The sequence below is a fragment of the Callithrix jacchus genome, chromosome 19 (assembly GCF_049354715.1).
Source record: "Callithrix jacchus isolate 240 chromosome 19, calJac240_pri, whole genome shotgun sequence".
NCBI classification, from domain to species: domain Eukaryota; kingdom Metazoa; phylum Chordata; class Mammalia; order Primates; family Cebidae; genus Callithrix; species Callithrix jacchus.
The window spans coordinates 17,401,506-17,427,792 of NC_133520.1; the positions used below are offsets into that span (position 1 = coordinate 17,401,506).

The window sequence follows — 26,287 nt, forward strand, 5'->3', positions numbered from 1 at the left end:
TGAAACCCCGTCTCTACTAAAAATACAAAAATTAGCTGGGCATGGTGGCGCGTGCCTGTAATCCCAGCTACTCAGGAGGCTGAGGCAGGAGAATTTCCTGAACCCAGGAGGCAGAGGTTGCGGTGAGCCGAGATCGCGCCATTGCACTCCAGCCTGGGTAACAAGAGCGAAATTCCGTCTCAAAAAAAATTTTTTTTAATTTAACTAAAATTAAATTTAAAATTCAATTCCTCAGTCACACTAGTCACATTTCAAGTGCTCAGTAGTCACATTTGTCTAGTGGCTAACATGTATTGGACAACACAGCTCTAGAATATCTCTCAGTGGTAGAAGCTAAGCTATGATTCAGATCCTGATTCTAAGTCAGTATCCCTTCCTCAACCCCTCATTGCTTCTCAGGCAAGGAGCTCTGGCTACTAGGAGACATCCCTGTGGCCTCCCAGGTTCAAGGTCTATAAACTGGGTCAAGAGATCCAGCCAAGACTCTAGGCAATTAAGAGGCTGAAAGAAGAGGCATGGGTCTACTTAGAAGCTAAAGGAGGCAAGTGAAGCATAAACCACTTCTAATAGTTGCGGTTCAAAGACACACAAAGACCTAGGCTCAATAAAAGCAAGGAAAAGTTGAAAAGAATGGAGCTTAAAGTTCAGTTTCGAGATGATTATTGCCCAAAAATGAGGTATGGGGACAAGGAAAGGCTGAAAGCTGAAGATGCCACTCTATTCTTTTATTCTCATGAGTTTCTCTCCTTATTCTGCAGTCGACCTATACCTTCCAGTATTTGGTTCCTCTAGATGGCCCATCTCTTCTCTTTTATTCTCTTTTAGTGTTTGTACCTTCTAGGTGGGTTTCTGCTTTTTCACAAGTTGTATAGTTGCTTCATTTTACAAAACTTTCCCTCTCCTCCCTGGACTAGTGCCTTTAGGTACCAGTCCATTCAGAAAATCACTCCATTATTAAAAATACTCAGAATGCATTTTCTATCTAAATCGATTTTTATTGTACTTGGTATTTGTTGGATTTCTTGAATGTATGAGTTTATAGTTTTCATCAAATTTGAAAAATGTTCTGCCATTATTTCTTCAAATAGTATTTCTGTTCTCTCAGCCCTCTTTTAGAAGTTTAGTTACACTATTTTAGACCATTTGACATTTTCTCATGGGTCACTAAGGTTCTATTTGTTTTTTTTTTTTTTTTGAGACAGGGTCTCACTCTGTCCCCCAGGCTGGAGTGCAGTAGTGGTGCAATCTTGGCTCACTGCACCCTCTGCCTCTTGGGTTCAGGTGATTCTCATGCCTCCCACCTGGGACTACAGGTTCATCCACCATGTCCAGCTAGTTTTTTTGTATTTTCAGTAGAGACAGGGTTTCGCCATGTTGGCCAGGCTGGTGTCAAACTCCTGGCCTCAAGTGATTTGCCTGCCTCGGCTGCTGGGATTACAGGCATAAGCCACTGTGCCCAGCCTTTTTTTTTTTCCAGCTTTCCTCCTGTCATATAGAAAGTTACTATTGCTACATGTTCAAGTCCACTGATCTTTTCTTCTTCATTATTTAAGCTGCTGCTAAGCCCATTCAATGAATTTTTTAATTTCAGATATTGTACTTTTCAGCTCTAGAAATTCCATTGTTTTTTTTTTTATAGTTTCAACTTTGTTCCTCAACATTTTTATGTTTTCCTTTAAATTCTTAAACATATTGACAATAGTTTTTTGTTGTTGTTGTTTTGTTTTGTTTTGAGACTGAGTTTTGCTCTTGTTGCCCAGGCTGGAGTGCAATGGCACGATCTTGGCTCACCGCAACCTCCACCTCCTGGGTTCAAGCGATTCTCCTGCCTCAGCCTCCCAAGTAGCTGGGATTACCGGTGCCACCCACCATGCCTGGCTAATTTTGTATTTTTAGTAGGGATGGGGTTTCTCTATGTTGGTCAGGCTGATCTCAAACTCCCAACCTCAGGTGATCCGCCCACCTCGGCCTCCCAAAGTGCTGGGACTACAAGCATGAGCCACTGTGCCCGGCCGACAATAGTTATAGTTTTTTTATAGTTCTTGTTACCCAATCGCATATTCTTCTGTCATTTCTGGGTCTGTTTCTGTTGACTGATTTTTATTCCTCTTGTTTATGAACCACATTTTCCTTCTTCTTTGGATGTCTGGTAATTTTTGATTGGATGTTGGATAGTGGATTTCTACATGGCTTGGTGTCTGGTCAAAACTAGCAGATCAGTTTGATCTTTTTTGAAGCTTGCTTTTAAGATTTGTTAGGGAAGGTCTAGAGTAGCCTTTACTTTAGGGCCAGTTTAGTCCTACTGCATATATATGAGGTCCTTCTGGGGTTTTTCTGAACACTGCAAGGGTTCAACAAGGTCTCTCCATTCTCCCTGGTTGGAACTTGAATGTTTCCCAGCTCAGCGGGAGCTCAGGAAAAGGTTTCGCTTACAGCTCCCTAAGAGTTTATTTAATTTATTTATTTTTGCCCAGTGTCATGGAGTTGCATCCAATGTAGTTTAGTATTCAGCCTGACTCAAAGAAACTACAGATTCCTGGAGCTGTTTCTCTGCATACCTCTGTCTTCTCTGGTACTCTGCCTCACAAATTCCAACCTCCTCAGTCTCTTAAACTCTAATCTTTTTTGTCCTCATACTACCAAGGTTTTCATTTCTACTTCGGTCCCCTTCTTTATGGTCTGGAAAGTTGGAAAGTGCCTCTAGGCAGAAAGCCAACAATATTGTTGGGATCTTTTCATTTATTTCTCTTTTCTCAGGGATCACAATTCCTTACTGTGTATTATCCAATGAAAACAACTGTTTCATACATTACGGCCAATTTTCTAGTTATTACCAGTGAGAGGGCAAGTCAAATTCCAGTTAATTTTCATGTCTGGAAGAAGTTTCTTCATAACAATCACTTTTTGCACTGCTAGAATTGATAAGTCAATACATGTATTTTCCAGAGAAGTCCAAGTGTCTTCTCTTTCTAACTTTCTTCCCTGCTGCTATTCTCAGATTACTTCCTAGTCTCTGCTTTTTCCCTGCAAGCATCTAAGGAATTGCATTTCCCTTGTTTTGTTATAGCAACCCATCTGTTCCTCTAGCTTTTCCTCTGCTGGTGCTACTTCAGTGTCACTTTTCCTGTGGTGGGTAACCTCTAGGGGTAGTGCTTGAGGCTCTTTCACTTCCATTATTCAGCTCCTTTTGGGGATTCCTACTTTGGTGCATGAGGCTTGGCAGTCATCGGCTGGCTGGATCATATGCACGCTGCAAAGGATTCTCTCCATATTTCAGTTTCCCCTTTTATAAGTGCCCAAGTATCAGCTCAAGCTCATCATTTCTAAAATATATAGACCCTACTTTTCTCATTCCAAAATTTAAAAAAGAGATATATACACACACATCATTTTCTACATACAATATGTGTAGAGAATAATATAATAAGCACACATCAGTCCAACATCTAGCTGAAAAAAAAAATAAAGCATTCAGATATAGCTGAAGCCCTCAATGTATCTCTCTCATTTATATTTTCCTTCCTGCCTTCCTTCTAGGAAGTAAGCAGTTTTCTGAATTTGGTTTTTTAATTCCCATTATATATACAGGAATGTTTAGGAATATATATATATATATAGTATGTGTATGCATGTATTTATATGCGCTATAGATCCCTAAACAATAAAAAACATTTTACATATTTTTAGCTCCACTCACTCTTCCAACCAGGGTTATAGCTTTTCTAAGCTTCTGTGTCTGAATGCAACAGACAAAACAAAGAGACACTCAACAGAACTCTATTTGCCAGGCGCTAAGCATTTTCCCAGTAGAGTGGTTATCTTGGGAGAGGAGAAGGCAGTATAACTGCTCGACTCAGTTATACTGACTGAGTATGGTCATCTTAGGAGAAGGGCAATTCTGGCTACAGCAAGAATTTGCCATTTGGTTTTGTTTCCTGAACTCACGGCAGAATTCTGGGGAGAACAAAAGGGTTACAAGAAAGAACTAACCGTACAACTACTACTGATCCTACTATTGCCACAAGTACCGTCACATCTGTCTCACGTGCCTATTATGAGTCAGAAACTGGTATAAGTGTTTTTCAAAGCATTACCTTCTGATTCCCAAAACAATCCTCAGAGTAAGCATTCTTCTTCTTGTTAATAGACAAAGAAACTAAGGCTACAAAGACCTTAACCATACCTTTTTCCTGAATATCAGACCCTCATTCTAAGTGTTAATGAGCATCTTTATTCAGAGAGTACACAGACATGCTAAATATATGTCTAAAATTTTGCCCTGCCTGAAGCCTCTTCCTCTTTTCCTCCCAGTTGACAGATGTGAGATTAAACCTCTTTGATCCAGGTCTAATCAATTACCATCCTGCCCCAAAGTCTTCAATAGCTTCCCACTACTTGAAGAATTAAGTACAAACTCTTCACCCTGGCATTTAAAATCCTCTGCAGTAGGTCCCCGACCTATGTTCCTAGCTTTATCTCCTACTTTTTTCCTGTACCCCAGCCAAACCAAACTATTTGCTTTTCTCCAAATATGCCACACATGTTGCTATCTCCGTGACCTTGCTCATGCTGTTTCCCTTACCTGAATGTTCTTCTTCTTTCCTCTACCCAGGTACCCGCTGAAATTCTGTGCACTTTTCAGAGTCAGTTTTAAATTTCCACCTCCTCCCTCTCCCTTGTTCTTCATCCCCCAATCATAATATAATTTTTCCTCCTTTAGCCCCACTTGCATTTTGTTGGTACATCCCTTCTCTTCTTGAATTATATGGTGTTCTCTGTGTGCTTGACTTTTCTTCATGATGAAACTGTAAACTCCAAGACAGCACAAGCTGTGTCCTCTTCAACTTTGCTTTCCTAGCATCCAGAAGGATATAGAGTTGTATTAAATCATTGGATTGGTGTTGTACTTTCTCTCTTAGGATCAATATGTAAATAATTCACATTGAAATACGCCCAACATGTGCAAGGATTGAAATTGCATCTTACACAAGGCTAAGGTCATTCTCCAGTCCTAGCCCATATCCTTGACCCAAAGTAAGCTGGGAAACAATCACTGTAATTCAATGTGAGGGAGTGGGACTTATCTGCTGAGTGTAAGAAGAAGCCTTAACCAACCAAGAAGCTGGGAAAGCTGGAAGCCTTTGCATAGATCTTGCCTGAAAATAGGAGAAGGTGCTCAGTTGGTAAATTGATTTTTTTTCTTCCTCTATAACAGAATCATAAAAAGATCTAGGAATACTTTGGCTTAGAAGGTGGTTAAGAATTTAGAATGCAGGATGTGTGTGTGTGTGTGTGTGTGCACGTGGTATGCCCAGAGTAGTCACTCAGCCCTGTGACTAGTGAGGGCTGCATTGTTCCTGATCTTTGGCCCATGGCCACAGCAGATACAAGGGGTTACCCTGGGCCTGGTCCTCTCCTGTGTAGTTCTACTGACTGTTTGGCACTGGAGAACGTGGAGGCACGTGACAGGCCATCTTTTGCCCATTTATTTCTGTCATGATTTTTTTTTCCTTAAAGAGGAAAAAGAGGCTTGTGTTGTTTGTGTAATTTCCTTCTTTGCTTTGGCCTACGCCAGGATGTCAGCCCATCCTAGTCGTCTTCTTTCTCCAAATTAATATACAACATGTCATCACCTATTTTTAAAAATAAAGATCCAGCTCTTCAACTTCAACGACCTTAAAAAGCTCTTTTAACTCAACATTTCTAACCTCAGACTCATGTTTGCTTCTCTTCCCTTCCTTCCTCTGACACCCCTCTCCACCTCCTCCCACTAAAGAAAACTGGATCAGCTTCTGGACTTTTGTTAAAGGCCCCCAGTTTATTTGGTCACCCAATTCAAAACCTTGGCATGATTTGTAATTCTTCTCTTTGACTTGCCACCCCGTCTCCTCCATCTTTAGTCAAATTTTTCTAGTGAGGTATTCTTTTGTAGTATCTCTCATATCTGTTCCCAAGGCCATTTTTAGTTCAAGCCACTCATTACCAAGGAATTGGGGGTAGGATAGGAGGAGGGGACTGGATTTTCTTTTTTTTCAAAATACACTTTTTGCCTCTTCCACCCCAATATTCTCATGTCCATTAGGGAGCCAGGAAGGCATAGCTTGGGAAAGCTCCACGGGTGCCACTGACACACACTGTTTAGCACCACTCATTCAAGCCCTGACAACCTGGACACCTGTAATTATCTCCAGCCAATCTCTTTGGCTTCCATTGGCTTCACCTGGTGATCTTAAAGCACTGCTTTAACATGACACCTTCCATTCAAATAGTCTCCAGCATCTCCCCACTGACTTCAGGATCAGGCCCGAACTTGCTGACACTCCATAATCTGATACCATCTTCTTTCTCTGCAGCATTCTCAACTAATGGCACCCCAGGCATTTTCTCACCCTCTTTCCTGATTCTATACATTCCACCCAGGAGAACAAGAGTATTCTTCGAGTTCCATCTTCTCTCTGTATATTGATGACTACCAGATCTCTATCTTCAGTCAATATCTCTTTCCTGCAAGTCTGTACAACTGCTTATTCTCAAAGTGTCCAACTTACTATGTCCACCTCTTCCTCCCCTCCCAGTTTCACTACATGGCATAGCTGCCCACCAGTCACTGAGTCCAGATGCCTGGGAATCATCCTTTCCTCTTCTGTATCCCATACCCCTATCCACACCCAATAAGTTACCAAGTTGTTTTATTTATTTACAGTATCTCCTGAGTCTGATCTTGCCGTTCGATCTCAGATGCTTGACTCAGACTCTTACTATTTGTCTTCTGGCCCACAGTTCTCCCTTTCTCTGGCCTTGCCCTCTGCAATCAGTTCATCCTCCACACTGCCAACAGTGTAATATTTCTAGAATGCAAATCTGATCATGCCACTCTCCTGCTTATTAAAATCCTTCAGTATCTCCCTACTGACTTGAGGATAAAGCCCAGTAACTGCACACAAATCCCTTCATGACCCACTCTGCCCTCCTCAATAGACAACGGCTTCTCCCCACTGAAGAAAGCTTATACTGATTCCTTTGGTTTCTAGATGTAGCCCCTTCTCTCTGGGTTCTGCACCTTATAAGTTATATTCCTACTGCTTGGAATTATCTCCTCTTTTTTGTCTTCTTCAATAACTCCTTCTGGTTTTTCAATTTTCAGATCTAAACTATCGTCCTCTAGAAAGCCTTTCTTGCTCTCCACACCATAGATTCTGTACTTTTCCTCTGTGTTTACTTCTGTCATGTCATTTATGATACTACCTGTGGTGGGTATGGGGTTTGGAGGGCTTTTTCTTTTCCTCTCCAGACTCCCTGAAGGAAGGAACTATATATTTTTTTCCTTTCTATACCCAGAACCTAGACCAGAAAACAGCCAGTAATAAACACTGAAAGTTTGTTGAATAAGTAAATAATTGTACCTTTTCCAGCTTTCCCTCCCACTTTTCCCTCCAAAACCCATCTTCTCCCGTCAATACACCTTTTAACTTCCCATCTACATACTTGTTCTTTCCACTTCCACAGCTTCATACCATTTCTCCCTTTGTTAAGGGGTGGACAGTGATATAGTGAGACAGGGGAGGAGGAGGTCAACATAATAAATTGGGAACTTTGAGTTTAAGCGGCATGCAGTGAGCAGTTGGATAGTGCTCTCTCTTATCTTTTTCTCTATTTGTGTCATTATGCCTGAACTTCCAGGTCCAGCTTGAATTCTGTCTTCTCTACCTGAGCACAGATACCACCTGTGACCTCCCTTCAAGTGTACTATCTTGGCTCTCATCAAATAGTATTCTGAATGAGAAGTTACCCTTTTGTGAATGCATGCCTCATCTCATCTCTTCCCCTGGAGCTTGTGCTCTCTTAGGGTAGAGGCCACAGTGTTTAGCCATGGGCCTTGCTCATAATGGGCCTTGAATAAATGTGTTGCTGTGTGTTGAGTTTATACAGTGACTAACCATCCTGGTTTGCCCAGAACTGAGGGGGTTCCTAGGTCATGGGATTTTCAGTACTAGAACTGGGAAAGTCTCTAACAAACTAGGATGAGTTGGTCACCCGAGAGTTTCTCCTAAGCAGCTTTGAATGTGTGTGTGTGCACTCACATAGTGTTTCCTCTGGCGCATATTCCCTGCTTTGTTTCCACAGTTGGACTTTAATTGATTTGAGCTTTCACCACTGGAGGCAAGCTCCATGCAGGCTGACTTCGTCTCATTCATCACTATACTCCAAGCACCTGGAACAGGCCAAGCACATTATAGGAGGTTAATGATTTACCTCCTATAATTTTTTTTGATTAAATGGAAAGAAAACATTAAGCACCATTATATCTCTTGATAATCTTATTTTCCTTCTAGGTAGTAGGCTCCATAGTTCCATAAACACAAAATTTTTAAAGTGCTAGGCAAGAACAATGATCTTATGGTAATCAAAGTCTAATCCATTCTAATTTCATTTTTTAAATAAATGTCTTTATACAGAGTGAATAAAGAGAGCCTTGAATTTCCACTGATTTTTACAAGAGAAGAATGGAGAATTCCAGAGATGCTAGAATACAAAAACTTGCTCCTGAACATGGCAGAAGTCACCAGAACAAACTCCCAAGGGAAAAGAGAGGAGTATCAGATGAGAGAGACTCTAAGGGGGATGTCATTGGATCTCTTTCTGCCAGATTCTTTATACGAATGGTGCCTAGCCTATAGTAGGTGTTAAATTTATGGTGGAGATTATACATATTTATTTTATTATTTTATTTTGAGACAGAGTTTTGCTCTGTCACTCAGGCTGGAGGGCAGTGGCACAATTTCAGCTCACTGCAAACTCCGCCTCCCTGGTTCAAGTGATTCTCCTGCTTCAGCCTCCCGAGTAGCTGGGACTATAGGCACCCGCCACCACGGCTGGCTAATTTTTGTACATTTAGTAGAGGCGGGGTTCACCATGTTGGCCAGGCTATTCTCGAACTCCTGACCTCAAGTGATCTGCCCGCCTCAGCCTCCCAAAGTGCTGGGATCACAGTCGTGAGACACTATACCTGGCCAACATTATGTTTACACTTACCTACAGACACACAAGTTTTTGAAATATAGAAGTCAAAACCTAGGGTCCGAAAACATTAATTTCCAATTTAATAATTCCTGAAAAACCTTAGTACTACCAGGATTATTTTGTCAAATTGTAGCCAACACCTTACATAGGAGACAAAGCGAGTTTATAGGATTTCCAAAGTAATTTGACCCAAAATAGCAAGCCAATGAGAGAGAATATGTTGCTGACATTCAGCAGCTACATATTTTAAGACAAGGACTGCCTCAAAACCTACTAGATGCTGCCTTCAGATGGATGAAAGCAGAAGACCACTTATAGATTTACATAAAATACACATGTTAGAGGAACACAAAGGAACCATATATTGCTTTTGCAATCGTTGCTCTTTATGATATACCCAGAGGACAGTTATGTGTTGAAATTAATCTCTACTTTTTCTTTGCCCATCCACTTCCAGGTCAAATTCTGACACAAGGTGTGGCATAATATATTCTCCTCTTGCAATGAAATTTTACTTTTTGGGAACAGCTGTGTGGAATAAGTAAATTCATTGAGATACAGATTCTTCATAGTTATGGAGAAATGTGGTAAGCTAACTTCTTGGATAGCAGGCATTGTTCTTTTTTCAGTCTTCTCCATATGAAAACTTTGTGGGTTTTTTGTTTGTTTGTTTGTTTGTTTTTGAGACAGAGTTTTGCTCTTGTTGCCCAGGTTGGAGTGCAATGGAGTGATCTCGGCTCACTGCAACCTCCACCTATCCACCACCACTGCAACCTCAGCTATAGTGATTCCCCTATCTCAGTTTCCCCAGTAGCTGGGATTAAAGGTGCATGCCATCACACCTGGCTAATTTTTGTATTTTTGGTAGAGACAGGGTTTCACCATGTTGGTGAGGCTGGTCTCAAATTCCTGACCTCAGGTGATCCGCCTACCTGAGCCTCCCAAAGTGCTGGGATTACAGGCGTAAGCCACTGCGTCCGGACTTTGGTTTGTTTCAAGACTCACTTCAAATACTACTTTTTCTGTTAAATTTTCTTTTTCTTCCCGAACCAAATTAGATCTTTTATTCTACTGTTTTGCCACCACACCATAAGGAACATTTCTGATAATTGTTTGTTCATTTGTTTACGTTGTCCCTCCTCACTAGATTTATTTTAAGGCCCATCCTTATCTACCTCTTCATTCCTAGTGACTGGCATATTGCCTGACAAACAGAAGGCACTTGGAAAATATTTGCAGGGTTGAATAAAAGTGTGGAGTGTTTGCTAACATCAGGCTCTTTTGTCTCACTCTGCAAGGACAAGGGTATATTGGCATTAGTTGAGCCCCTTCACTATGTCCTGGTTCCTCGTCTATACAGGTAAAGAATTGGGTAGACCAGGGGCTATTGAACATTTTTTATTACAGCCCATTTAGGTGGGGCAAAAGATTTCATAGTTATGGAAAGATGATTCAGTGATAATCAGAAAGTATAAGTACAGGAGCAGGTTTGCAGGGATTAATAATACATCTGCTGTACCAACAGTGCACATTCAGTCCATCTGCAAATCCTATATACTCCTCTTCCAAAATACTCAAGTCTAGCCATCCCTACTGCCACTGACCTAGTCTAAGCTCCTGGTTGACTAACACGATAGCCTGTACAATAGCCCACAAATCTTAATAAGCTTAACTAAAAGAAGTTTATAATTAAAAAGCAAAAATGACAGCAATTGAAAACCATGACTTCTAATCATATCAATATGCTCTTGTGCTTCCAAAGTGGCCAAATAGACAACACAGAATTAGAATTCTTTTTAAAAAAATCTAGAAAAGTAGATAGTAAAATGGTTACTATAGTGAAGCAGTTTAATAAATCTACCATCTTACATAGTTACCTTTTTGTGACAAGAGCAGCTATGATCTACTTATTTAACAAAAATTCCTAATATAACACAATTTTGTGAATTTTAGTCCTATGTTAGATCTCTAAACTCGGTTGTCTTACATATATGCTATTTTGTATCCTTTGACTTACATCTCCCTGTTTCCTATTCCTCATCCCATCCCATCGTTTCATTCTCTGTGTATTTGAAATCTTTTTTTCCTCAATCTACACATAAATGAGATCATGCAGTATTTTTCTGTGTCTGGCTTATTTCACTTAGCGTAATGTCCTCCAGGTCTATTCATGTTGTGGCAAATGGCAGGATCTCCTTCTCTTAGAAGGCTGAATAATATTCCATTATATGTATATGGATATTTATAATATATATAAAATGTGTGTTACAGTGTATATAATGCATGTATATATATGTAATATATATATAAATAATATCCCATTATACACACACACACAAACGTACATACCATTTTCTTTATATGTTCGTCCATTGGTGGATAGTAAGGTTGTTTTCATGTATTGGCTATTGTGAATAATGCTGTGCTTAACATTGGGAATGCACAGATCTTTAGGAAGTGGTATTTCATATCCTTTGGATATACATGCAGTAGAAGGATTGCTGGGTCATAAGGTAGTTATATTTTGAATTTCTTCAGAAACTCCATGCTGTTTTTTATAATGATTATACCAATCTACATTCCCACCAATACTGTACTAGGGTTCCCTTTTCTCTACACTCTTGCCAACATTTGTTATCTCTTGTCTTTTTGATAATAGCTATCCTTATGGGTGTGAGGTGATATCTCCTAGTGGTTTTAATTTGCATTTCCCTGATGATAGTGATGTCCAGTACCTTTTCATATACCTATGGACCATTTTTATATCTTCTTTACAGGAATGTCTGTTCAGGTCTTTTGTCCTTTTTTTTTTTTTTTTTTTTTTTTTTTGAGACTAGTCTCCCTCTGTTGCCCAGGTTGGAGTGCAGTGTCACTATCTTGGCTCACTGTAACGTCTGCCTCCCGGGTTCAAGGAATTCTCGTGCCTCAGCCTCCCAAGTAGGTGGGACTACAGGTGTGTGCCACCATGCCCGACTAACTTTTGTATATTTAGTAGAGATGGGGTTTTGCTATGTTGGCCAGGCTGGTCTCAAACTACTGGCCTCAAGTGATTTGCCCACCTTGGCCTCCCAAAGTGCTGGGATTACAGCAGCTGGGAAAAGCAGTTGTGAGCTACCATACCCAGCCTTGTCCATTTTTTAATCAGGTTATTTGTTTTTCTTTTATTGAGTTGTAAGAGTTCTTTATAAACTTTGGATACTAATCCCTTATCAGATAGGTGATTTGCAAATATTTTTTTCCATTCCATAGGTTACTTTTTCATTTTATTGATTGTTTCCTTTGCTGTGCAGAAGCTTTTTGGTTTGATGTGTCTATCCCATTTATTTTTGCTTTTGTAGCCTGAGCTTTTGGTATGATATCAAAAAAATCATTGCCAAAGCCAATGTCAAGAAGCATTTCCCCTATGTTCATTTTGAAATGATTTTAGTATATGGTATAAAGGTTCAATTTCATTGATTTGCATGTGGATATATGGTTTTCCTATACCTTTATTGAAGACTATTATTTATGGTTGAATTTATTTCTGGACTCTATTCTGTTCCACTGGTTTATTGTCTGTTTTTATGCCAGAACTATTCTGTTTTGATTACTATAGGCTTGTAATATATTTTGAAATCAGGAAGTATGATACCTCCAACTTTTCCTTTCTCAGTATTGCTTTAGCTGTTTGGGACATTTTGTGGTTGCAAATGAATTTTATTGTTTTTTTCTGTTTCTGTGAAGAATGCCATCGGAATTTTGATAGAGATTGGGATAAATCTATATATTGCTTTGGGCAGTATGGACATTTTAACAATATTAATTTCCCTGCTGGAAAAGCAGTTAGGATTTGGTGCTCTCTCCGGCAGCTTCTTGAAGTGTGAATTTGCTAAGCCTTAAGCAATTAAATATGTTACATCTCTGGAAACATATATAAGAAACTGATAGCAGTGGTTGTCCCCAAAGCGGGAACTGGATGTTGGGAAACAGGGGTAGCAGTGAGACTTTTCCTGTTGCCCTTTTACCCCTTTTGAATTTTATATAATGTGAATGTACTTAAATAAAAATGAATGAGGCATTAAAAATTAGCATATTTTTGGCCAGTTGCAGTAGCTCACACCTGTAATCCCAACACTTTGGGAGGCCAAGGCAGGTGGATCATCTGAGGTTGAGAGTTTGAGACCAGCCTGACCATGATGAAGAAACCCTGTCTCTACTAAAAATACAAAAAACTAGCCAGGCGTGGTGGCGCATGCCTGTAATCCCACTTACTCAGGAGGCTGAGGCAGGAGAATCGCTTGAACCCAGGAGGTGGAGGTTGCAGTAAGCCAAGATCACGCCATTGCACTCCATCCCGGGCAACAAGAGCAAAACTCCATCTCAAAAAAAAAAATTAGCGTATTTTTATAAGTCAGATACTATATTGATTTAGATTATAGTAAAGTGGGTAGTAAGACACAAACATTTTAAAGAGATGTGAGTTGTTTTATATATATATATATATATATACACACACAGTCTCACTCTTTCACCCAGGCTAGAGTGGAATGGCACTATCAGGGCTCACTGAAGCCTCGAATTCCTAGGATCAGGTGATTCTCCTACCTCAGCCTCCAGAATCACTGGGACTGCAAGTGCACACAACCATGCTGGGCTATTTTCCATATTTTTTAGTAGAGATGGGTTTTCACCATGTTGCCTAGACTGGTCTGGAACTCCTGGGCTCAAGTAATCCTCCTGACTTGGCCTCCCAAAGTGTTGGGATTACAGGTGTGAGCCACTGTGCCCAGCCATGAGAGAAATTTTATTTGTGTAAATTTGGAAAATACCACTACTCTTTGATTCTATAGATCTGGTACGTTGGTCTGGTATTCTATTGGAGCAGTATGGGAATCATGACTCTTAAGGAATGTTGACAGTTGAAACTTTGCTTGGGGCCGGGCACGGTGGCTCAAGCCTGTAATCCCAGCACTTTGGGAGGCCGAGGCGGGTGGATCACAAGGTCAAGAGATCAAGACCATCCTGGTCAATATGGCGTAACTCCATCTCTACTAAAAATACAAAAAAAATTAGCTGGGCATGGTGGCACGTGCCTGTAATCCCAGCTACTCAGGAGGCTGAGGCAGGAGAATTGCCTGAACCCAGGAGGCGGAGGTTGCGGTGAGCCGAGATTGCGCCAAGAGCGAAACTCCGTCCCCAAAAAAAGAAACTTTGCTTGGATGTGTTTTAGAGACTTTCACAGTGATTTGAAAAGAACACTCTCTGGGATGTGCTCTTTAAAACCATTACACAACCATTATTTTGATGTTGTGGATATTATTGTTTCTTGCATAATTTTTCTCAACAAAAGAATAAGGTCATTAAGAGTATATATGTTTATAAACTAAGGAAGTCAAGTAATGTGAGCACAAACCATCCAAGGAATTTGCTACTGATGAAGTCTTGGCCTCTATATTGCTCTTTACCAAGGAGCTTTACATATGGGAAGGATCAGAAATTCTATGGCATGGAATCAAAGACACTCTTCCTGCTTCAGGGGCACATATAGATAAGTACCGTCATTGCAGCTTTCTGTTAGATGGTTCTTAGTGACCAAATCTCTGTCTAGGACCCAGATACCTATTTACTCAAAATAGTGGACGGAAAATAAATGATATACATGTATGAATAACATTTTCATATTTTCCTGAGTTTTTTCTTTCTTGTGTCATATTTAAAACTCATGCCAGCCTTGTGAAGAAGGCTGTCATTTTTTTTCCTGATGTACAAATGTGGAAAAAGTGACTGATAGGATTTCTATTGATAAGTAATAGAGAGTCATGCATTTTGATCCTTGAGCTATTGTTCTCTCCCCCTGGAAAATGTTTAGTGACTTGATCCGGAATGCCATCCTCTCTTTTCGGGTTTTTTGACTTGATCTTTAAAATTATGCTTAAAATTCTTCCCCAAGAGGCTGTTTCAGACAAAGCCCAGATGGTTTTTGCTGGTTCAAGACTCCCGGCAACTTATTTCCAGTATTTTCTACCTATTCTATCCGGTATCTATTATTTATCATATTCCAGTATGAATGTGGAATATGATTTATTGTATTGACTTATAGAATTTGCTTTATTGTACTGATTTTCTTTCTGCTATTTGCCTCCCTTTCTTATTTTATGTAAATTATTATAAATAGTACTACTCCTAACTTACAGACATTTACAATCTATTTTTCATAACTTCCAAATAACTAGAGAATAGTCGTTCCAAACTTCTGTGTACATAAGAATAACCTAGGGAAGTTATTAAAAATAGATTTCTCAGTGCTTTTCCCATAGGTTCTACTTCTGTAGGGGAGAGGAGTTGGGGAGAGGTCCAGGAATCTGCATTTTCAGTAAGTACCCAGAGAATGCTGATGCACGTGATCCAGTAACCGCACTTTCAGAAACTTTGCCGTTGAGAACTAAAAATGTGATTGTTAAGGGCTGGGCGCGGTGGCTCACGCCTGTAATCCCAGCACTTTGGGAGGCCGAGGCAAGTGGATCACGAGGTCAAGACATCGAGACCATCCTGGTCAACATGGTGAAACCCCATCTCTACTAAAAATACAAAAAATTAGCTGGGCATAGTGGTACGTGCCTATAATCCCAGCTACTCAGGAGGCTGAGGCAGGAGAATTGCCTGAACCCAAGAGGCGGAGGTTGCGGTGAGCCGAGATCGCGCCATTGCACTCCAGCCTGGGTAACAAAAGTGAAACTCCGTCTCAAAAAAAAAAAAAGGGGGGGGGGCGCGGTGGCTTATGCCACCGTGTAATCCCAGCATTTTGGGAAGCTGAGGCGGGCGGATCACGAGGTCAAGAGATCAAGACTATCCTGGCCAACATGGTGAAACCCCGTCTCTATTAAAAATACAAAAATTAGCTGGGCATGGTGGCGCGCGCCTGTAGTCCCAGCTACTCGAGAGGCTGAGGCAGGAGAATTGCTTGAACCCGGGAGGTGGAGGTTGCAGTGAGCCGAGATCGCGCCATTGCACTCCAGCCTGGCGCCTGGCAACGGAGTAAGATTGTCTCATTAAAAAAAAAAAAAAAAAAGAGAGAGAGAGAGAAAGAAGGAAGGAAGGAAGGAAGCAAAGAAAAGAAAGAAAAAAATCTGTGGTCTGTATGTACATTAAGTACATCATCATCCATTGAGTGGTCTATAGTTTCTGAAAATTTCAGAAACACTAAGATAAGAATACTCTTTTCAGTTGAACGATTTTAAGATATTAAGTCTTCTAAGTGACTAAAATGAAATGGATTGGAATTACTAATTGGTCACTTACAATGTAATTTTAAATGTTCTTTACTAAACACATGAAGTTCGCTTTAAAAAAAAATGTGATTGTTACCCTCTGCTTATATGTATTGTGTCTATCCTCTGCTCAGTGGGGGAAACAGAGGTATAAAATAAAATAACAGTTCTTGCTCTCTTGGTGTTGACAAACTTTCAAGGGAGAAAGAGATACTGTCTGCCACGTCCCACAGTGTGTGATGATAGCTGGGAGTGGTGTGGACACTAAATTCAATAGAAACACAAAGAAGGGAGGCATCGCTTCTGGCTGGATTGTCATGCTTCATAAAAGAGGGAGGGTTGAAGAAAAAAAAGTTTCAAAAAGATGGAAAAAAAGTGCATTATTTCAAGATGTTGGGCCAGCGAAGACTAAGTGTTGAGGATGCATAACTGCTTTTAGGGGATCAGTATGTGGAATGATGTGCTTGAACTAAAGAGAGTTTGTATAGGCACGTGAAGAAATTTACACCTGGAAAGACAGGAGTCAGATTGCAGAGAGCCTCAAATTTGGACTCTATTCTGCCGGTACTGGGTGGTTCTTCAAACCTGCAGATAAGATAAAAGTGATCTTAAAAAGACTGATCTGGCAGTGAGTTTGAAAGCCCTGAGCTACGTTTGGTGGTCTTTGTATACATTGGGAGAAAGGCCAGTTGTGAAAACTAGATTTAGCATGATCTGGATGGAGCTTGACTAGTTGAGAAAGAGAAAAGCCTCAGAAATGCTGCTCAAGTTTGAACCTCCTTGACTGGGGGCGGGGGGGGGGGGATTGTGTACAATTTCACCACCCAGTGAATATGAAGGAGAAAATGTTTTGAGGATAGTATATTTGGTTCTAGGTCTAGAATTCAACTTCCTACCAAATTTGGAAATCTTCTGTACATATCCATCAGGTAACTTCTTTCAATATATGACAGCTATTTGTATTATGTCAAAGGGAAAAGGTCTAGAGCTCGGGGGAGGGGATTACAGATTTGGGTCCACTGGCGCAAAGGGAGACAGACTGTTCAGATTAATAATTATTAACGGCCAGTGTATGGAAAGCACTGCACAAGAAACTAAGATGACCAGTCCTTGTCCTTAAGAAATTCAAAATTTAGACGGAATTTCCAAGAAAGAGATCCCGGTAAGAGTACACGGCAAGCCTCCAGATCCATACACCACTGACCGATGAATGAATTTGTACTCTTCTGGTTGGAGTAGTTGAGGGCCTTTGGCTCAAGGAAGAGTGAAAATTAGCAGGAGTAAATTGGGAATGAGAAACTTCTTTTTAGAGGGCGTGGACTTGCAGAACTCTTTGAAGCAGTAGATGCTAGACTGTCCAAACCCCACGCGAAAGTAACTCTCTGGAGTTGCGTAGTCCAAACCACCCAAGAGCTACAAATTTATGCCGCAACTACCAATTACGCGGTTTGGGGCCAGTGAGGAGCCAAACCCGCCCAGGTGTCTAGTATCTCGCAACGATTGGACGAGCTCACCTCCTCGCCTTCCCCAGGGCTTCCTTGCCCATCAGTCACACCCGACCTTTGCTGCGCCCTCTTTCAGTAGCGTAACACCTGGCGCTCCTTCGCGCACCAGCCCTCCAGCGCCCCAGCACTGGCTTCAGTTCCTTACTGGCCAGCAGAGAGGAGAGGGAAGGGAAGAGGCTATTTTGCCCTCTGAACACCCTCTCTCAAGTTTCCCGGTCTTCTCGCAGACAGGAAAGCAATGACAGCCTAGAGCTGTCGCGCATGAGCGCAAAAGTGCCCGCTGATGGAGGGGCGCTTCCCCTCCTTCCCAGATTTGCCACATTGTTGTGACGCAGGGGCACCCCGCTGGCCGCCTTCACTTACGATTGGCTACGGCCGAAGCCCGTCACACAGCCCGCCCCATTCCTCTGTCTCAAGAGGCCGCACCTCACGGCGTCGCTGCCGCTTAGCTGTGCGATTGGCTAAGAGGACTGGCATGCTTTCCCGACCCCTCCTCCGCCGCTGCACCGGGAGGCGGGCGGGACCCCGCGGAAGTTGTCAGTCAAACTCCTCCCTCCTCACCCCCTGCGAGGCCCCTCCCTGGGCCGCGCGCCGTGGCGCGCGCACACGCACATAAACTCCCCGCTCGCCTGTACCAGCCACCTTTTCAAGTAGTAGCGGTCGCTCGTCGGGGGCTCTCCGTGGGCGGCCGACGGGCGCGTGGGGGAGGGGGTTCGGTCCGCCCAGCGCCGCAAGCAGGGAGTGTGTGCACGCCGAGGGCCGGGGCGACGGGACAGCGCCCTGGGCAATGAAGGGCCGGCGCTGACCAGGAAGAGCGGGCACCGCGGCGGCGGCTCCGAGAGGACCCGCGATGGCAGCGCCCCGGGAGGAAGCTCCAGGCAGGGCTGGCTGCGCCGGCAGCAGTCGCTGAGGTGCTGGCGACCGGGGCAGAAGCTACGAGAGGCGCGCTGGGCGCCCGCACCCCCGAGTCCACGCCTCAGTTGTCTAAACTTCAGGCTCTTTTCCACCCGCCCTGCGCGCCTGGAGTCAACAACTTCTTCACCCCCCTCCGCCCCCGCCCTTCCCTTCGTCAACCCCGGGAGCTCGCCGCGCACCGGGGACCAGGAACCTCCGGCCCTGAGATGTGGCCGTGAGGCGTTGGCGGGCGGCGAGGAGAAGCTCGGCGGCGTCCCGGGGCCGGAGGGCGGCGGGCCGGGGCGCAGGGGCGCGAGCACCCCGCGCCTCTACCCCGCCTCCTCCTGCCGTCTCCGCCGCTGCCCGTGCCTTGCAAGCAGCAGCCGGAGCTGCCAAGCGCCAGGACCGCGGAGATGTCGTCGTCGTCGCCGCCAGCGGGGGCTGCCAGCGCCGCCATCTCGGCCTCGGAGAAAGTGGACGGCTTTACCCGGAAATCGGTCCGCAAGGCGCAGAGGCAGAAGCGCTCCCAGGGCTCGTCGCAGTTCCGCAGCCAGGGCAGCCAAGCAGAGCTGCACCCGCTGCCCCAGCTCAAAGGTAACCTCCGAGCGCGCAGCCCCGAGAGCGAGCGCAGGGGCTGGCAATGCTCGCCTCTGCGCCAGCAGAGCCATTTCCTCCTGGGCTTGGTTCTCCTGCTCAGCTGGGACTCGTAGTGTGTGAGCCGAGTTCCCCAGGATGCTTTGGCGTCCCCTCACCCCCTCCTCCTTTCAAACAGGTTTTTTTTGTGAAGTCTTGGCTCTTTGCTTAAAATTCTCACCTGCACGCTTCCCATCCTAGGAGAGGCCAACACCCCTCCCCACCTGCGCGCTTGCTTAACCTGCATTTCTAATGTTGCGTCCCGCGAGGTAGAGTCCGTCACTCTTCCTCCAGACTTGCGCTTTCCCGGTCTTGCTTTAAAAACTGCACGAACCTTCCCCGACCTTCCCTTTCCCGAGTGTCACCTCCTCTGTTCGGCCACTTTTAGCTAGTCCTTTACTTTTCCAATAATAAAGCTGTCTGCATCCACCCTTTGCTCAACTCCACTTTCCATTGATTGCCCCTAAGAGTCATCAGACCAGGAATCCGAATGCAAACAACGGTTAAGAGTTAGCTGACCTTTACATGTATTTATAAAGAACAAGCCTAAACATTTGACCAGTGCAGTATCTTATTCACTGGATCGTTAGGTTTAAATGTTACCCTTTAGCTCAAAGAATAGAAAGATTTAAAATATTCTGTTGTCTGAGACGATACGCATGGTCTCTTTGGAAATAATAAAGGAGTAGATAGTGTTGCTTTGCAATCGAATGGGAACTTAGTTTGCCAGGCAGTGATTCCAGGGACTTTGTAGGTTTGTACAGGAATTCAAATTGGTATCCGTGCCTAATAACTTGGCACTCTTTTTGGCTCACTTTTCCCGCTAGGTTTAGAGGATTTTCGGTGTTATTTCCTGGTGTTCTAGTTTATTCGTTGTGTATTACTAATTTTTAATTTTATAATTTTAATATCGTTCCTTTTTATGAGACAGAAATGATGATGGAACAAGATAATAATGCTCCTACATATTTAAGTAAAATTCGCAACCTGACGGAAATCCCTATCATCTGTTTTGCAAGGCCAGGAAACTAAAGGTTCATACTAAAATAGATAAATGTTTAGCAGATTTTTCAGTTCATTTGAAAAAGCTCCAGCATCCCCTCCAAGGCCAGTCTGGTTCTGATTTGTCTTTGGGCCTGTGAATCCAGCCTTAGTTTGGCAAGGAGTCTAAAGAAAACCCCAGATCAAATCATAGTTGACCTACAACAGCTCCAGAACCCTAGTCAGACCCTACCTGTCCCTGACCCTTGGGGTGCTTCTAAATCATGACATCTCACAGTTAGAATCAAATTGGCTTTTGAAAAGAGGTTTTGAGATAGGATTAGTCTGTACAATCGAATTTATCATTTCATTGCTCTTTAGCATACAACAGTTGTTAAAATTTACATAGTGAAATGGTAGACTATAATGATAGGCATTGCCAAGACTTTAATTATTGAATGATATCATAGCTATAAAAGAATATCATCTTTGATATTCATAGATTTAAAATTTTATACTTATTTAAAAACAGATTTTTATACTAATTTTTTTTCCCATTAAATTGTCAAACTGTAATTTGAAGGTTTCGTGCTTGATTTGCTTTTTAGTAAGATATTCTAGTTTCTTAGTATTGTACTTCGTAATATTATACTTCTATTTAATAAAAATAATTGAATATTAAATATTTGGTTTCAAGCCGGGAGATGCAGCTTTGATACATGTTGCTTTTATTTTATTTTTATTTTTGAGACAGAGTTTCTCTCTTATTGCTCAGGCTGGAGTGCAAAAATGCGATCTCGGCTCCCTGCTCACTACAACCTTCGCCCCCCCAGGTTCAAGCAGTTTGCCTGCCTCAGCCTCCCAAGTAGCTGGGATTATAGGCTTGGCCACCAGGCCTGGCTAATTTTGTATTTTTAGTAGAGATGGGGTTTCACCATGTTGGTCAGGCTAGTTTCGAACTCCTGACCTCAGATGATTCACCCACCTCAGCCTCCCAAAGTGCAGGGATTACAGGCATGAGCCACAGAGCCATGTTGCCCAGCCACATTTTTCTTTTAAAAGACTAGCAAAAATATGCATAGAGTCAGTAGCCATCTAAGTTATATGATGTAGGTTTTAACAAGTTGAGGTACCATATAGTATTTGGTCCCTAGTAAAGAAAAAAGTAGATTGGAGCTTTACATTAATTGTAGATGTTTACATGAAAGTACAGTATTCACCATAAGGAAAATTATGTATTCAGGATAAATTTATGCAAATTTAATTGAGAAAATAAGGCCCTTACATGGATTACAAACTAATAGGAACAACTTTTTTTACCCCAGATCCCATTCGTGAAAGTGATTTTTTTTTAAAATTCGGTTCCTTCAATTGGAACTTTGGCAGTGTACTTGATACCACAGTGTTGTGTTTTTTCTGCAAGTGGTTGTTTTTTCCATGTGCCGCCTTCACAATAACAGTGGAAAGCCCTTTAGTATGTATGAAAGAGAATTTTCTTCCTTCTCTGAAATATCATCTTACTGTGGAGTGATTCAGATAGCCATGGGCTCCAAGACTCTTAAGTGTTTATACCAACCTGCTTATGTTACACTTAGACCACATGCGTCTGAACTGGAAAGGTGCCAACTAGTTTTCCTTAAAGCATAGTAAGCCTTAACAAAATAATCCAACCTTTTCACCTCTAAGTAGTTTATTTGTGCAAAATTATTTAGTAAGTGGGTTGTAGGATTTTAATGGCAAAATGTTCAGAATAAATTGTTTTATAATTGGAAGTATTTAATAAACAGCCCTGTTAGAAGGCTTTTTAGTCTATTTAACCTATTTTGTTTAAGACTCTGGAAGGATTGGTTTGGTAAAGTAGTTGATACCTTACATTTACATAACATTTTAGCATTTTAAAATTATTTTACCCTAAAATTTTTTAAACTTATAAAACGGTATTGTTCTTACCAAGTAAAACAATCCAAAGATGTGTAACCCTTAATTCCTGTGTATCTCCTGCTTTTTCACCTATACTAAGATTAATACTGTTGTTTGACAATCCATGGCTCACTGTATTTTTACAAACATCATGTTCATTGGGTTATCCCTGCAACTTTTTGCAAGATCAGTATTCCTATTTTATCGATGAGAAGGTTGAAGCCTAAAAAGAATGAATAATTTCAGGCCTGTGATTACTTATCTGGATGATGTTGCAACTGACACTGGGACCTAGGTCAAATGATTTCAATATTTGTGCTGTTAACCTGTTTTATGTAAATTTGAAGCAGAGTGATATAGTTGGGTCTCTGGGGTTAGTCCTGGGTTAAAGGTAAATTTTTAATCTTTCTAAGTAGTTTTCCTTATCTGTAAAATGGGGATAATACCTTCAATCTCCCCAGGCCTGTGGGGATTAAGGGAAATAATTGAAATGCCTAAAAATAGTCAAAGAATGTTAGTTCCCATTCTCTTAAATATTTGAAAATCCAGATTAAAAATATTTTTAAATGAAGGATTATTAATAGGATTACTTAAATAGTAAACTTTCCTAGTGTATTTAAAGTATGATTTTATTTATAATCAGTTTTCAGATATGATTTATGTGAAGTGAAGTACAGCTGTAACATCTTTCAGCATGTAGAAATGGAAACAGGATTAAGTCAGCCTCTTTAAAATATTAAAAGCTATGGTAAGACTTTTTTACCAAGCAAAGAAACCAAACTAAGCAGTAGAATTGCATAGATGTGCATTCCTCATAGGAGACAGCCAGGAAATAAATAGCAAGATCAGACTGAAACTGGCTTTGAGATTGAAATCCCCTTCAGAAGAGGTAAAACTTTCCCAAGTAGCACTCAGCTTCTTTCTTGGTCCATTCTTAGCAACTGGGTCCCACTGAAGGTATTGAAGCCAGTAAGAGTGGTGTTGATTGCAGTGCCTCCGTATAGGGGGGAAAATGTGTGTGTGTTCTAGAATAGGTGATCTAAGGTAATTGAGGAACAAGAACACTGACGTTATCTCAAGTTTTACAACTAAACCTTTTTGTGGAGAGAAAACAGTACTACTCACTCAACTTTTAAGGTTTATAGAACTTCTGAAAGTCACTATCAGTTCCATCTAAACACAATTGGGATGGCACTAGAGGAGAGTTCAAATTCATCTGAAGTTAAGAAAATTGTTTACAAGGGGATACAACATTTTAGTAATTTTAGGACTATTTTCTGAGAAGTCATATCTCTTACGGAATATTAATTTTAAAAAAATTTAAAACATTTTTAGGATATACGTAAAAGAAATTGCTAAATAAAGTGTTCACTGCTATTCCTCACATAAAGGAAAAACTTTTTTATTTGAATCTATTTTAAGATCTTTAGAATTCCTGTTTAGGATCATCTCTTCCTTCCCTTTATTTTATTACCTTGTCTGATTGTTAATTGTGGATTATTTTATGTGTGGATTATTTTAGGAAGTGTCTGAGTAAAGTACTAATGCAATAAAATGTATTTGATAAAATAGTGCAGCCATTGTAGTATGTTACTATCATGTAAACAGTAGATTTAAGTTGTCTTCCTGCATCAGTGATGACTCATTGCTTTCAACTTCAGTTTAGCCATTTTCACTTGCAAGAATAACATTTTTCCCTTGATAAAATCACAAAGATGAATTAGTCTTTAAGGAGTTACTGCTGCTTTGGATTTCAAAGAGGTTTACTAACAAAAATAACACATTTAGATTTTTGTGCTTCATTTTTATAAACTTTTTAAATTGTATAAAGCTGAGGATAAAGACTAGTTTGTTTTTATGTGTTTAGCACTGTGATTCCCAATCCTGGCTATACCTAGTTTGTTTTTGTTTTTTTGAGACTGAGTCTCGCTCTGTCACCCAGGCTGGAGTGCAGTGATGCGATGTCTTGGCTCACTGCAACCTCTGTCTGCTCCCAGGTTCGAGCGATTCTCTTGCACACACCACAGTGCCAGCTAATTTTTGTATTTTTAGTAGAGATGGGGTTTCACTACGGCTGGTCAGGCTGGTTTTGAACTCTAACCTCAGGTGATCTGCCTGTGTTGGCCTCCCAAAATGCTGGGATTACTGGCGCGTGAGTCACCATGCCTATACCTGGATATTTTTAAACAAAACAAAGCAAAATCAATACCTGGGCACATCCCCAAGGGATGTAAATTAATTGGCCTAAGATAAAATCCAGTTACAGTATTTTTAAAAGCTCCCAGGGTGATTCTAATGCGCAGCCAGGGTTGAGAATCCTAGGGTTAGCATTGTCTGTCTATTGATTTAATTCATTAATTGAGACTTTGTCCTTTTCTCCCCGATACTCATGGTTCATTACCCAGCCTATTAACATTTCCTGCCCTGGCTTCACCTCCTGCTATTTACATTTGACTCTCTTAACTTTGCTGCCCCCTGTAGCTTAGCTACTTTACTGAAGGGGAGATAGTGCTGTTAGATTCTGGAGTTTTAGGTATGGGGTGATTCTATTGGTTTGTTGTCATTATCGTAATTAAAGCCCAACTATTATTTGATGCCAGGTGGTCAATTTTCTCTGTGATTTTTGGAGCTGGCAAGCAAAATCGAGAACATATGATAGAGGTTTGCCCAATTTTAATCCCCTCATTCAGTATAACAAGTAGTAATGATTCCAACCACTTTGGGGTGTAAAACTAGTTTCCTCTATATGCTTACAACAGTGTTCTGTTTCTTGAAGATCTAAGCCTGCTACTATCATTGTGTATGATAGTGAACAAAAGAACTGTTCTTGAACCTTACAGCATTTTTGGTCATGCCTTATTTTTATTTCACATCAAGAAATGTTTTTCTCCAGAGCATTTTCATGGCTATCATCTAACTTAATCTTGACCACAGCTTTTTATCGAAGATAGGGCAGTGAGAACTCAGGGTTGCTTATATTCCATATTTCTATTTTGTCTTTGTCTTTTCTGGTATCAGTTTGAGTAATACTTGTGTTTGTTGATTTGTTTTGGGTGGGTGTTCGGTTGTTATGTTGTGATGCTCTCTCTCCAGAATGAGATGGTGAATTTTTCTGTGAAAGCCGAAGTCATTATCTGTTTTTTCAGATCCCATTATGGTACCAGATACGGTATTTTCTGCATAATAAATGTGGTCATAGAGACAGAATCAGTGTTTTGATGAATAAATTACCTATTGGTTGTCTTCTAGTTACCCCATCCCCTTTATTGATTGTGTTTCTTTTAGTGATGTTTGGTGCTATCTACCAAAGATTGATTCTCTTCTGTTTTGTTTTTGGTTTTCCTTATTTTTTTTGAGACAGGGTCTTGCTCTGTCACCCAGGCTGGAATGTAGTAACACAATTATAACTCACTGCAGCCTCAAACTTTGGGCTCAAGCGATTCTCCCGGGTAGCTAGGACTACGGGTATGCGCTGCCACACCCAGCTAAGTTTTTTATTTTTATACAGACAAGTTCTCGCTATGTTGCCCTGGCTGGTCTTGAATTCCTGGCCTCATGTGATCCTCCATCTTTGGCCTCCCAAAAGCTGGGATTGCAGGTGTGAATCACTGTCTCACCCAATTTTTTGATTTTAATACATTAATGCCTAAAACTGGTTCAGGATTATTTCAAGCAGGGGTATCCAAGGAAGAGCATATTGTCATGGGTTCTTAGTTTCTGTTTTTGGTTGTACCAGTAAAGCCCCTACCTGGTTCCTCTTTTCTGCTATTCACTAGAGACGGAAACTGAAAAACCATGGCTTCAGGCTGCTAAAAGCCTAAAACAAAATGAAGCAGAACAACAACAACACAAATAAGATGGGTTGGACAGGCTTGATTTAAAGTAAATGAATTCTGGGTCCTTAATGCCTTGGCAATAGATAGTAAATGTAGGTTTAAAACAGAAGATTATTTGTATTTTGCCAATAACCAGTATGAATGATGTGTAACATTATTGATAGGTTGTTGCTAGGAACGTTACTGTATAAGGTTCTTGAGGAAAAGTAACACTGGGTTGACTCCTAGACATGGACATGTGTATATAAAA

At 41.4% G+C, this 26,287-nt stretch overlaps 1 protein-coding gene across 2 annotated transcripts in view; it reads left to right on the plus strand.

Moving 5' to 3' along the window:
• The first annotated feature begins 18,413 nt into the window (after nt 1–18,413).
• PPP2R5A (protein phosphatase 2 regulatory subunit B'alpha) overlaps nt 18,414–26,287 on the plus strand; it is a 61,289-nt gene continuing 53,415 nt past the window's right edge. For both annotated transcript variants that reach the window (XM_002760545.7, XM_008985253.5), the window contains exon 1: nt 18,414–19,261. In XM_002760545.7, coding sequence (XP_002760591.1) covers nt 19,081–19,261 — 181 coding nt within the window. In that variant the 5' untranslated portion in view covers nt 18,414–19,080. The remainder of the gene's footprint in view (nt 19,262–26,287) is intronic.